The following is a 12,674-nucleotide window of genomic DNA, read 5'->3' on the forward strand; positions in this document are numbered from 1 at the left end:
GCATCTATTGTTGTTTTAGATGGACTTGTCACATCTAGCAGAGCACAAGGCAAGCTCATTTAACTACTTCTTCAAAAGTGCTTAGTAGTTCAGAGAGCTGCTTTTCCATACCTTGTGTTTGCAGTTGAGTGTTCTATAATGTGGGGTTTCAAGATGTAACCATGTCCTTCTCAAAGTCTCACCTGTGCAGAACAGTGCATACTAAGGATTTTTAGTCTGATGTTAAGTTTCTTACAGAACTTGTCAGTAACTGTAAGGAAGCTATTAGCTCTTTCACCAATGACTACTTCTGGCTTGTAGCTAAGTGGCTTTAGTTTTCTTATACCTGGCTCTACAGTCTCAAACCCCAAGTGAATCTTCCTATGGCACACTGTGGCAAATGGTTTCTGTCTGAAGAGAGTTTCTGCCTCCCTCAAATACCATGGTCCCTTTTATTTTGTGTGAAAAAACCACAGCAAACAATCCAAAACAAACTTGTGTGTATGCCTGCCAGATCAGAACATTGTCTCTCTCGTAATACCTACCAGTGCATAACACAGACTGGCTTAGGGCTCCCAGCATGGTCTCTGGCAGTGGCCACTCATTTCCTGACATGTGGGCTTCTCAGGAGTAAAGTACAAGGCTCAGTAGAGAGACATGGTTTGCCCAAGATCACTGACTCACCAAGCATTATATTCAGCAAGGCTCCTAGTACAGTATGTCAAAAGAGATGGTAGACAAATTTTAGTAGATGTCAGATGATAGGTGACAGGTTGACATTGTGATACTAGCTTATCTTTATTAGATGTTTGGTGTGATAAAAGCCTGTTTAAAATGCAACCAAAAACCCCAGGACTTTACTTTAAATGTGTCTAGAGGTATCTTTAGTGTATTCCTGATCTGGAATGGCTCAGGATCCAGGTGGAAAGCAAAGGCAGTTTTGTATAATATGAGGAAAAGTTGTATACCACTGCATTTTTCATGCATAGTGCATTCTTCTCTAAGATAAGGAATCTTTTTGCTTTTTACTTCAGAATTATTCTTTAAAAAATTGTAGTCTATGCAATGAAAAAGATGAGCATGTAGTATACTAAAACAAAATAATAGAAGTGCATTTGCTGAGGAACACTTTTTCTAGTTTGAATCTTCATCAACTGGTTAATTCAGGTTTTCACTCAATTTATTGAATAGGCTAATACCCCAACCTATTTCCTAAAGTTTTACATCTAAAGTAAATAGGTGGTACTAATTACATCAGACTTACCAGAGGTGTTGAAAAGGGGCACTGAATTTCTGCATTAGCTAGAAATCTAGAAATTCTCTAAACTTTACTGGCTTTTACCTTTGTTCTTTCTTCCCTAAAGGAAGAATCCAGTGGGCAGTACAGGGTTTTTACGAAGGGTTGCTATTTAAGAGATTAAAACAGTAAAACCTTTTTGCATAGGCTGTTAGGTATAACTTTGAACCATTGAAAGGTAAACAGCAGAACAATGCACTATATTCAGGTTTAGAAAAACCGCATTACTATTGTGTCATTGATTTGCCTTTTTTCTTGGTTTGTACATGCAGAAAAAGAATTTAATATGTAAATGGTCTTGCTTATTATTTCTCCTCTTGTTTTTTCTCTCCTGTATGTGAAAAGAAAGATTGAATTCAAGCTTATTTTTTTAGCAATTGGCAGAGAAGGAATGTGACCTTTCTAAGAAAAAAAAAGTATTACTAATTTACAAAACTTACTTTTAAAAATTTTGGCTAGTGGTGTTTTTTTGTGGTCAGTTAGCTACATTGGTTACATGAGTATAACTGTAATTTTACTGGTTTTAGTGTCCTAGTCTAGTCCTCCGTATACTGCTAAGTCCAAATGACTCAGGAATCCTCACTTCTGAGCAAATTATATTAGCTTTTGTAGACCATGTTCACCTATTACTCATGTAGAGCGAAGACTGATAGTAAGAGATTGACTGGTGGAGCCTCACTCTGCCTTGCGTCAGACAAACAGACCTGATATCCACTTCACAAGAATCCATGGACCTCCTACTCTCTCATCACCAGCCAGAAGGAAGGGAGGGACCTTTGAGATGGAGGGGGGTGAAAAGGGGTTTCTGCTTTGGGTGGCAGGTGAAACCCCTCCTGACCTCCCTCACCTCCTCAAGTGCCTGAATGCAATAGGTATGAGGCCGTGGAATCTGAGAACCAGGGAAGTGAGGACCAGAGAAATGAGAATGGGGGTGAAGGTCCAGCCAGGTTGATGAGGCTGCCTGTGGTAGAGCAGTAACCCCCCCCACATCACAGCCTCCTCAGTTAAAAAAAAAAAGAAGGTTAGTAGTTGTTAGTGACTTCCTCTTGAGAGGAATGGAGGGCCTGATATGCCAACTGGTCCAATCCAATAGGGAGGTGTGTTCCCTCTCTGGCTCCTGGGTAAGGGACATTACCAAGAAACTTCCCAGCCTGGTGCAGCCCACTGATGATTACCTACTGCTGGTTTTTTAGGTGGGTAAATGACCAAGTCCCAACAACAAGGGTGCAAATGATCAAAAGGGACCTCAGGGCCTTGGGGACATCTGGTCAAGGGGTCTGGAGCTCCTGTTCTCTTCTATCCTACCAGTTTTAGGGATTGATAGGGCAAGAAACTGGAAAACCAGGCAGATGAACACCTGACTTTGAAACTGGTGTTACCAGCAGAATCACAGGTGTTACCGGTTTTATCACAGGTCAGTTTACATGACTGTGATTGTCATCAGACTGCTCACAATAAATGGGGTCCACATGCCTTAAGGAGGGAGTCTTAGCTCAGGGTTTAGCAGGGTCACTGAGAGAGCTGTTGACTAGATTTGAAGACACATGTAGACATAGCCAGGCTTGACAGAGAGATAAGGTTAAAAAGACATGGTGGGATACCTCACATGACTGGAATGTTGTCATGAGGGGCCACACACTGCTTAGGAAAGACAGACCAGGAGGATGCATTGGTGGAACTTCCCTCTATGTGAGGAAGCTCTTGGAATGTATTGAGCTCTATCTGAGGTAGATGATGAAAGCATCAAGAGCTTATGGGTCAGAATAAAAAGGGCAGACTAGGGTGACATGGTTGTGGGTGTTTGCTACAGGCCACCTGATGAGGAAAAAGTGGATGAGGATTTCTACAGGGAGCTTGAAGCAGCCTCTAAGTTACAGGTTCTTGTGGGGGCTTTAACTCCCCTGACATCTGCTGGAGAAGCACCAAAATGAAACACAAACAATCCAGAAGGTTCCTGGAAAGTATTCATGACAGTGTTTCGATAGCAGAGGATCCCACAAGGAATGCTGTGCTGCTCAGGGAATGACTTGCTTCTCAACTTAATAACAACAAACAGGGGAGGCCTTGTTGGAGATGCGAAGGTTGGGGGCAGCCTTAGCTGTAGTGACTATGAGATTGTGGAGTTCAGGACTACAAGCAATCATAGATTTCAGGAGAGCTAATGTTAGCCTCTCTAGGGATCTCCTTGGAAGTATCCCATAGAAACAGGCTATGTAGGGAAAAGATGCCCAAGAGAGCTGGTTGATATTCAAGGGTTATTTCCTCCAGGCTTAAGAGTGACACATCCTGATGAGCAAGAAATTGGGGAAATAGGGTTAGAGACCTGTGTTGATGAACAACAAACTCCTGTTGTTGCTGAAGTCTAAGCCGGAAATACACAGAAGGAGGAAGCAGGGTCAGGCCACTTGGAATGAATATAGAGAGGTTGTCAGAGAAGGTAGAAATGATTCAAGGAAGTCCAAGGCCCATCTGAACTAATTCTGGCCAAAGATGTCGAAGATAACAAAAAGAGCTTTTTCAAATACACGAAAAAACAAAAGGAAAAGTAGGAGTAGTATGGGCCCTTTACTAGATGGAGCAGAGGCCTCTGTAACAGAGAATGCAGAGAAGTCAGAATTAACTGAATGCCTTCTTGGTACTGGTCTTCACTAACAAGACCAGCCAGGGATCTCTGACCCAGGAGACCACAGTGTAAGAATGTTGAAAGGAAGACTTTCCCTTGGTCAAGGAGGATTGGGTTAGAGAATATTTAGGCAAATCTGACATCCACAAACTCATGGGTTCTGATGAAAAGCATCCACAGGTACTGAGGGAGCTGATGGGCGTAATGAGCATTCTAATGATCATCTTTGAAAGATCATGGCAACCAGGAGAGGTGCCTGAGGACTGGAAGAAAGAAAACATCACCCCAGTCTTCAAATAGGACAAGGAGGATCAGGAAACCACCAGCAAGTCAGATGTACCACAGTCCTTGAAAAGGTGATGGAGACCAAGCACCTCATTCTAAAATGAGGCCATCTCTATCCACGTGGATGGTAAGAAGGTGATCAGGAGTAGTCAGCATGGATTCAGTAAAGGTAAATCATGCCTGACCAACCTGACTGCCTTCAATAATGAAGCAAATGAGGGGAGAACAGTGGACGTTGTCTACCCTGACTTCAGCAAGGATTTCAACACTGTCTCTCACAATACCCTCATAGACAAGCTCAATAAGTGTGGACTGGATGAGTGGACACTTAGGTGCTGGCTGAACAGCAGATCTGTGCAGCCCTTCAGAATGACCTCAACAGTCTAGAGAGCTGGACAGAGAACTGTTCAAAATTCAGCAGAGGCAAGTGCTGCACCAGGAGAGGAACAACCCTAGGCCACAGCATGGGCTGGGGGTGACCTGCTGGAAAGCAGCTCTGCAGAGAAGCACCTGGGGGGTCCTGATAGACAACAAGCTGTCCATGAGCCAGCAGAGTGTCCTGGGGGGCAAGAAGGCCAGTGGGATCCTGGGGTGCATTAGGAAGAGCATTGCCAGCAGGTCAAGGGAGGTGATCCTGTCCCTCTACTCAGCCCTGGTGAAGCACATCTGGAATACTGTGTCTGGTTCTGGCCTCCTCAGGATAAGAGACACATGGAGGTCCTAGAGTGAGTTGAGACCTGGACTCTGAAAGTGGTTAGGGGGACTGAAGCATTACTTTTATGAGGAAAGGCTGAGGCAGCTGGGCCGTGAGAAGAGAATGTCTGAGACAACCTCAGCAATGTCTCTGAACGGAACGTGTCAGAGGATGGATTCAGGCTCTTCTTGGTGGTGCCAAGCACCATGGCAAGAGACAGTGGGCAGAAACTGATGCACAGGAAGTTCTACTTGAATATGAAGAAGAACTTCTTTACTGTGAAGTTGACTAGATGCTGGAGCAGGTTGCATGGAGTCTCCTTCACAGGAAGTATTCAAGAACTGTCTGGACACAATCCTGTGCAATGTGTGCTAGGATGACCCAGCTTGAGCCTTGAGCAGGAAGGTTGGACTGGATAACTTGCTGTAGTCCCTTTTAGTCTTAGTTTTTCAGACCTTGCACTTCTAGAATAGCAGGTCACGGTTTTTAAGCTTACTGGTCCTTACATGTCAGCTTTTTTGGACAACATGCTGTGTATCCTGCAGAAGCTAGATTTCCCTGGAATTTAAGAGTCAAATGAATTTATAGGTATAGGTATGAAGATGATATAAGTGCTAATTACACTTAAAACTTAAAACATACTTTTTTGTTTTGTGATGGAATTGCTTAGGGATTTGAAAAATACTAACCTTGGATTTAACCTGTTCAGCAGAACTTGTTGGTTTTGACCTCTCTTGAAAGGCTCTGAACTAGGTATTAGTAAGTAACTAATCTTTCTGTTTTATTTACTTATTAATTTTTAAATATTTTTTTTCTTTTTAGGGGGATTACTGAGGCTCGTTTTGTTTATGTCTTTGTTCTTGGCATAGTCTTCACTGGCACTAAAGATTTACTAAAGTCACAGGTTATTTCTGCAGACTCCAGCACGAAGAGCACAGGATTATGGGAAGTATACAGTGGATTGGTTCTACTAGCAGCTCTTCTATTTAGACCTCACAATTTACCAGTTTTGGTGTTTTGTTTGCTGATTCAGACAATGATGACAAAATATATTTGGATACCTTTGAAATTTGATGCAGCACAAATTACTATCATGCACTACTGGTTTGGCCAAGCTTTCTTCTATTTTCAGGTAAGCTGAATACTCTCTCCACTTCAAAGGTGGGAGAGGGAGTAGTTTTTAAAAAATATTGTCCATTGTAAATAAAATGCTAACTAAATATTACAGTGGAAAACTTTACTGAGTTGTTAGAAGGATTTGGTTTCTAAATGCTTTACTAACTTTATGTTTTCAGAATCAGGGAAAGATGCATACCTTAATGTCTTATCCTTAGTGTAGATTTCCAAAAGTAGATTTACAAAGATCAGAGACTGTACTAGGGTGATTTTGGTCTGTTAATGGGCCTTGTAAATACTTTTCAGGTGATAATTAATTTAAAAATGTCATCTAAGTTGATTAATACCAGTAAAAAGCAGGTGGCTTTTGTCACTGATTCTTGAGGCTTACAATAGGTCTGTATACTGTTTAAGACTGAAGGAAAGTGCTGTAGTATGAAATGTCCCTTATAAGAACTGGATCTAATTTTCTTTCTTATTGTATCAAATGATACCTTCTTTCCTGAGGAGCCTTATGAGCTTCAATAACCTAGTTCTTTGCATTGCAAATAAGGTTGTGATTCCACAAAAACTTCGGTTTGCATTGAAACTGCAGAGGATCTTTCTGCTTCTACTGTTATTGGAACCTTAGCATAACAGGCTGTCTAAAGAGGGCACTTGTTAACCTGGAAATCAGGTTTAAGAGGTGTGTTTGCAAAGTTTCAGTGTTGGTCCTCTGTTGACTTTACCTCTGAGGCATGGCTGAGGATGTTAAAACTCTGATCAAGCTTAGGGAACTGTAACTGCAGATTGAGGGTTGGCTTGATTGAGAGTAATATATGTCCAGATAGGGAATTGCTGATGCAGGTGAGATCATCATGATTCATCCCTTCCTACCCACTTATCCTGTTCAGACAGCATAGCATGTCTTGGTTGAGTGGCTTTTGCACGTTTTGAATGTTACTGTTCAGGCAGTCAGCTTTGATTACAGCCTTCTGAGATCACCCCTTAGTGCAGCTGGCAAAATGCTGAAGACAGAACCATCTCTTTACTAAGGTACCAAACAAAACCAGAAATTTAATGGTGGGGAAGCTGGCAAAAAAATCCTAGTTGTGAAAGAGAGACTAATAAAGAATGGTTTAGATATTTTCAAAAAGCAGCAAATGGTTCATAAATGTTTCAGTGCTGCTGAATTCTTGGTACACTTGGCTGAGAATTTCACAGAACCATGAAATTACAAGAGAGCTGAAGCTGGAAGTTGCTTCTGGAGATCATTCAGTCCAACCTGACCCCATGAAACAGCAGGTCAAACAGACCAAGTGGATCAGAACTGTGTCTATTCCCTATTTCAAATACCTGAAAGTGGGAAGACTCTTCAAGCTCTCTGAGCAGTTGCTCCAGGGCTTCACCACCCTAGCTAGTAAAAAAAGCTTCTTCTGATTTTAGTCAGAATTTCTTGGATTTCTGTTTCTGTGTATCGCTTTTCATCCCTTTTCTAGCCATTGTCGGTAACTGAGAAAGTCACAGTCTGGCTACATTTTCTGTACTTCCCCTCATCAGGTATTTATACATATTGCTATAATACTTGCTGCGCTTTCTCCTCTTGAGAGTAAAAAGACCCAGCAGGTCATCTGTGGTGCTTCAGTGGACTTTTTCTGGCACACCCATGGCTTTTTCATGGTGGCAAGCCCGGAACTGGACCCAGGCACCCAAATGTGGATTTCACCACTGGTTATTAGAGAGAATGGAGATCTCTATTATACAGCTAGTGAGGCTTTCCCTTAATGGAGTCCCAGATGCTATTGGTGTTGGCACGGAAAGGACAATGGTTGGCTGATCTCTTCCAAATGTCTTTCCATATGGTTAGTTCCCAGTGTGACCAAAGGCATGGTTTTATTCCTCCCCAAGTGCTGGATTTGAATTTTCCTTTGGTGCGCCTGCTGATTTTCTTGTTGTTTCATTCCCCAGTCTGTCAAGGTGCCTCCAGTAGCACCTCTGATGGCAGCAGACCCATCTGCTGTATCTGCCACTTTCCCAGTTCTGTATTGTGTGCACACTTCCTTCGAGAACTCTTTCTCACTGTCCAGGTCATTGGTAAAGATGTTAAACAGTATCAGCCCCAGAGTCAATCCTTGGGGCTGATCACTAGTGATTGGTCTCCAGATGGACTTCAAGCTGCTGAGCAGGCAGCCCTGTGAGCTCAACATTTGAGCAGTTTCCAGTCCACGTGAGTATCCAGCTTCCTAGCCTGGACTGCTTGTGAGGTGAAAGTGCCTTAGATAAATGTCGTCCATTGTCTTCAGTCAGTATGCCATGATGAAAAAGAAAACAAAGGCTTCTTAAAGTAATAGTTTTGGTTTGGAAGTGTAATATGGCCAGTTAAATGTTGTGTCTTTTCTGCTCTGAATGATGCCAAAAACTTGGGACTAACTTTTCTGGAAGCTCCTAAAAGGAAGCTGTTAGAGCTGTCAGGAGCTTGATACATCTTTCCATTTGACTGTGCTGTGTGTGTCAAAGGGGGTTTTTTTCTACACCAATAAAAATACATTTGTGCAAGACCAGTAGAAGATAACAGGATCTGGTAACATTTGTGTTAGCTTTCTAGTGGTTCGCAGTTTCAACTATCCTTGCAATTGAGGATTTTTTTTTTTTGTTTTTAGAACACTGGAAGTAGTGATTTCAATTTTACTTGACTGCATATTGTGGTTTTGGATATTCTGCAGTTTCAGGGCATCTGCCTAGGCCTCATCACTCTGCTGGCAATTTCGACATTTCTTCTGGAAGCGTTTCCTTTGGAAATAGTAACTTCCAAAATGCTACAGATTTCAGCAAAGTTTAGGATATTTGAAAAATTAGTTCTGTCAAGGGAATTTCTTCCACATAGATATGTTGCTGAGTCACAGCAATCAAATTTCATAAATGAGAAATTCTCCACTGCTGTGTTATGAGCCAAATTTCTAGATGGGTCTTCGTGCATTTCCCATCACTGTAAGATCTGGAAAATTATCTGAGCTGGGTGATAGTTACTTATCAAAACTTCTGTTAAAAGCACAGCAAAGCTTTTTCCCCCATGTTTTTTTCTCATGCTGCTTTGTATGAAATAGAGCAGGCCCAGATAAGAAACTGCCTTTTTATGTCCCATCGCATGTCCAAAAGCTCCAGCTTTAAAAAGGTTATTTTGAATTTGCAGTGGCTTAGCAAAAAAATTGTGGAATGCTTAAGTTGTTTAAGCACAGAACCCTTTAAAATGTATCCATTTCAGAAAAACATGCTAACAGTTTTCTAGAATTTTCTTGTGTCTGTCCACAGAAATTAAGGTATGTGCCTATTCGTGATGTCCAGACTGATTGAAATGACAAATTAATTGTAATAGAACATGAAGGATTTCCTTTATTGTCTCTCTTTATTTCTCTTTTTGTTTTTCTATTTTCAGAAAATCTTAGAAATGTTTCAGAAATAGAGAAATCAATTCTGCTAGTGAAAAAAAGAGCTTTTAAGGGTCAAGACAGATGAAATTTTCTTTCCCAGGCCCTCTCCCCCCACTCCTTAGAGAACAAGTTTTTGGTTCTTTTTTAAAAATGTTTTAAGTACATTCATATTAGATGTCTTTTTAGCGTGGAGATTAACAGTTTGACCCAAGTACCCGTCTTTAGATGTTAGCTTGTTCTTTTATTCTCTGATGAAAAAACTGTTCTGAAGGTATGGAGTGAAACAAATTGAATTATACAACAAATTGAATTGTAAGAGAGACCTTTTTTTTGTGTTTCACAATTGAAAGCAGTTATCTTCTATGTAGAATATTAGCATAGAAGAGTAGAATGGTTGAGCTGTAGTTCATAAATTACAGAGGCTACAGAGGTGCCTCAAAATCTAATTAATGCTCTCTCTTCAATTTGTAAATTTCTCTGTTTATTCTGAGAATAGCTTTTTAAGTCTGCGTCCATATTTCCAAGGACGGAAGGAACTTCTTCCAGAAGTGATCTATAATTTCATGCCTCTTTTATATTGTGAAACTTCCTGAGGTCTGGCCAGACTATTAGACCCCTTTGAGTTTCCTTGGGACTCAGCCTGATGGCGACTTGAATGGAGAGAGAGACAGCTTTGATCCAGTTGTCTGAAAAGTACTTTTAATAATACAGAAATAAGAAACAGTAAGGCAGCCACGTATTGGATCAAGGCAGTAACAAGGGGCAAAAGGCAGAAGGCCAAAGGTGGAGTCAGTGGGGACTTAAGGTGTGGTCTGAGGGAAGGTTCCAGTGGGGGACAGTGATTAAGAACGTTAAAATTCTTGCACCAAAAGTCAACCTATGATAACACAGAGAACTGAGAACTTTCTGGTAACAATTTGTTTAGAGAGTGTGTCATTCAGCTTTTTTTGTATGGCACTATGAATGGAGTTTCCCAAAGCATTTTTCCAGGGTTCTCTTTTTTTCTGGGGAAACTACTGTCTACAATGTTGTTTTTCTCAGTGTGGCATTCTGATCTTCATTATCTGAAAAAATCAAAAAGCTGGCAACATACAAAACTGATTTTTTTTTAGTGTATTTAAATACCTTCTTTCCTTTGAGTTCTGTGTAGAGTATGAATGACTTGTTGCAAAGGGAAAAATGCTCAGTTTGTACAGCTTAAAATCAGATTTGAAATGTTTCTTTGGTTTATTAATGATACATAATAAACATAACAATTTGATTTATTAGTGGCACTATATATTGATAATTCACTGCCAGTCACGGAACTATAGATGCAGGATCTATACCAGATATACAACCGGTGAACTTTTACCAATATTTATGCCATTTTGTGTGCCTGATTTGGCAAAAAAAATCTGTCCCCTGAACTGGGACACCCCTCTCCCAAAGACATGGAGGTAACTCTTCAGGTGTGTGTCAGTCTTTTCTAATGGCAATGCAGTTTTCACTGTTAACTCACACCTTCTTTGACAAGTGCAGCCACTCAACTTTTAAGTCTTTATGTATCTCGAGAGTACCGTAGACAAGTGACTCAAGTGAAGCTGTAGATGATTCTGCATGGTTGTGTACAATTTCCAGCTCTTACTTAAGTGAGTGATGGAAAGTGGAACTCTGCATGTACCCATACCAGTTTAGATAGAGATTTTAATTGTTTGAATAAGCCATTTGATCTTTTTCCTTTACCTTGTGGGAAAATCAGGAAGGTCTTTGCTTGGTGACAACTTTCAGATCCCTGCCTTACTTCTGTCCTTCCCAGTGAAGTGACACTGAGTACAGTTCAGGTGTCCCAGGTTTAGCAACTATCTGTCCTGTCCAGGACCATCAGTGCTGAGTTCTTACATTTTGATTGACTTAGGGCAGGGTTGTTTCAGACAGAGCATGTATGGTTTGTTCTCAGATACTGAATGAACATTACAGAAGTACAGCTGGACTGCTTTTGCTGGAGGAGTCCATCAAATTCTCACCTTTAGTACTGATCTCTGTTCAGCTCACTCTTGGCCACAGAAAGTAATTTGTTTACTGCCTCAGGAGCAAGCAATACCTATGCTAGAATTCTAGGGGAGAGATGTGAAAGAATTATTAGGTATTATGTGTACTGCTGGCATAGATGCAAATGTCTTCCTTGACTTCATATTTCTAAATTTTCTGGACACTAGAGCTGTCACTGTTAAATTTACTGAGTTCAGAGTGATGCTAAGGTTTTACTTTCCATACAGGCATAAGGATCCAACATAGCATACAAAAAATAGCAGGCTTTTGGTTGAAATACAAAAATTGAAAACCACTGAAATTTGTTGGTGATGTAGATCACATTGGATACTAAATTTAAACTGCACTAGCTAAATGAGGCAGGAGAGAGAAATATAAATGAAATATGGAACACTTCCATCTGGAAATAGGAGAGAGGTTTGAGAACTACTTTTTGCACGCCTTGGTTTGATTATAAACTACACGAGACTTGCCAATATTGCTGAGTCTTTATTAAATCTGGGTAGACAAGATGGTACATCATGACTAAAGCAGTAACTGTCTTGCTAAGTGTGGATTGTAAGTGATGGCCTTTTCAATATGATAGTAAAAATAACCTTGTTCAGGATAGCATATTTAATGAGTGAGGCACTGGTCTTTCAAAAAACTATTGTGAGGTCCTCCAAGACGTTATGGAAGTAGATCTGTGAAAATCCTAAGTGTACTGAATAAGCAAGGCTGACAGGAATGGATACTACTTTTCATTAATGTACTATAGCTGATGAACATGAGGTAAAAAAATTAAGTACTTGACTGTGGAAGCTAATTTTTGGTTTTGAATGTGAGCAGGAGAAAAAAATTAAGGGCAGGTTGAAAACAAATGCCTTGATCTTACACTTTGTTTTGCATTCTACACTTCATCTGTGTCTGAACCCTGAGTGCATCTTCTGTCTTGGAGTTTAGTTAGCAGACTTCAGGGTCATCTTTGATTGAGAGGGGAGCTGATGGGAGGAGAGCAGAGCGTGGGGCTTGGCCCTTCTTTCCGTTCTGGTTCTGCTTTAATGTGATGCCCTGCTGCCTGTGTTGTATCCCAGATGTGTAAGCAGGTATGTGTGTGCCTGTCTTGTACTTTCTTGATCCTACCCTGGACCTGTTGGTTGGGCTTTCTGGCCTAATCTTGGATTTGCCTTGTCACTACAGACTTGCAATCCCTGGACTGCATCTAGCCGTGATCACTGTCACTGGATCCAGCCCTGACCTGGA

General features: G+C 41.0%; 1 protein-coding gene across 4 annotated transcripts in view; it reads left to right on the forward strand.

The window, feature by feature from the left end:
• PIGG (phosphatidylinositol glycan anchor biosynthesis class G (EMM blood group)) overlaps nucleotides 1–12,674 on the forward strand; it is an 89,308-nt gene that overhangs the window by 38,043 nt on the left and 38,591 nt on the right. For 3 of the 4 annotated variants that reach the window (XM_083884211.1, XM_083884210.1, XM_083884212.1), the window contains exon 11: nucleotides 5,701–6,010. The exons of the other annotated variant lie outside the window; for it this stretch is intronic. In XM_083884211.1, coding sequence (XP_083740337.1) covers nucleotides 5,701–6,010 — 310 coding nt within the window. The remainder of the gene's footprint in view (nucleotides 1–5,700; nucleotides 6,011–12,674) is intronic. 4 annotated transcript variants of the gene reach the window in all.

Source organism: Zosterops lateralis, assembly GCF_965231275.1.
Source record: "Zosterops lateralis genome assembly, chromosome: Z".
NCBI classification, from domain to species: Eukaryota; Metazoa; Chordata; class Aves; order Passeriformes; family Zosteropidae; genus Zosterops; species Zosterops lateralis.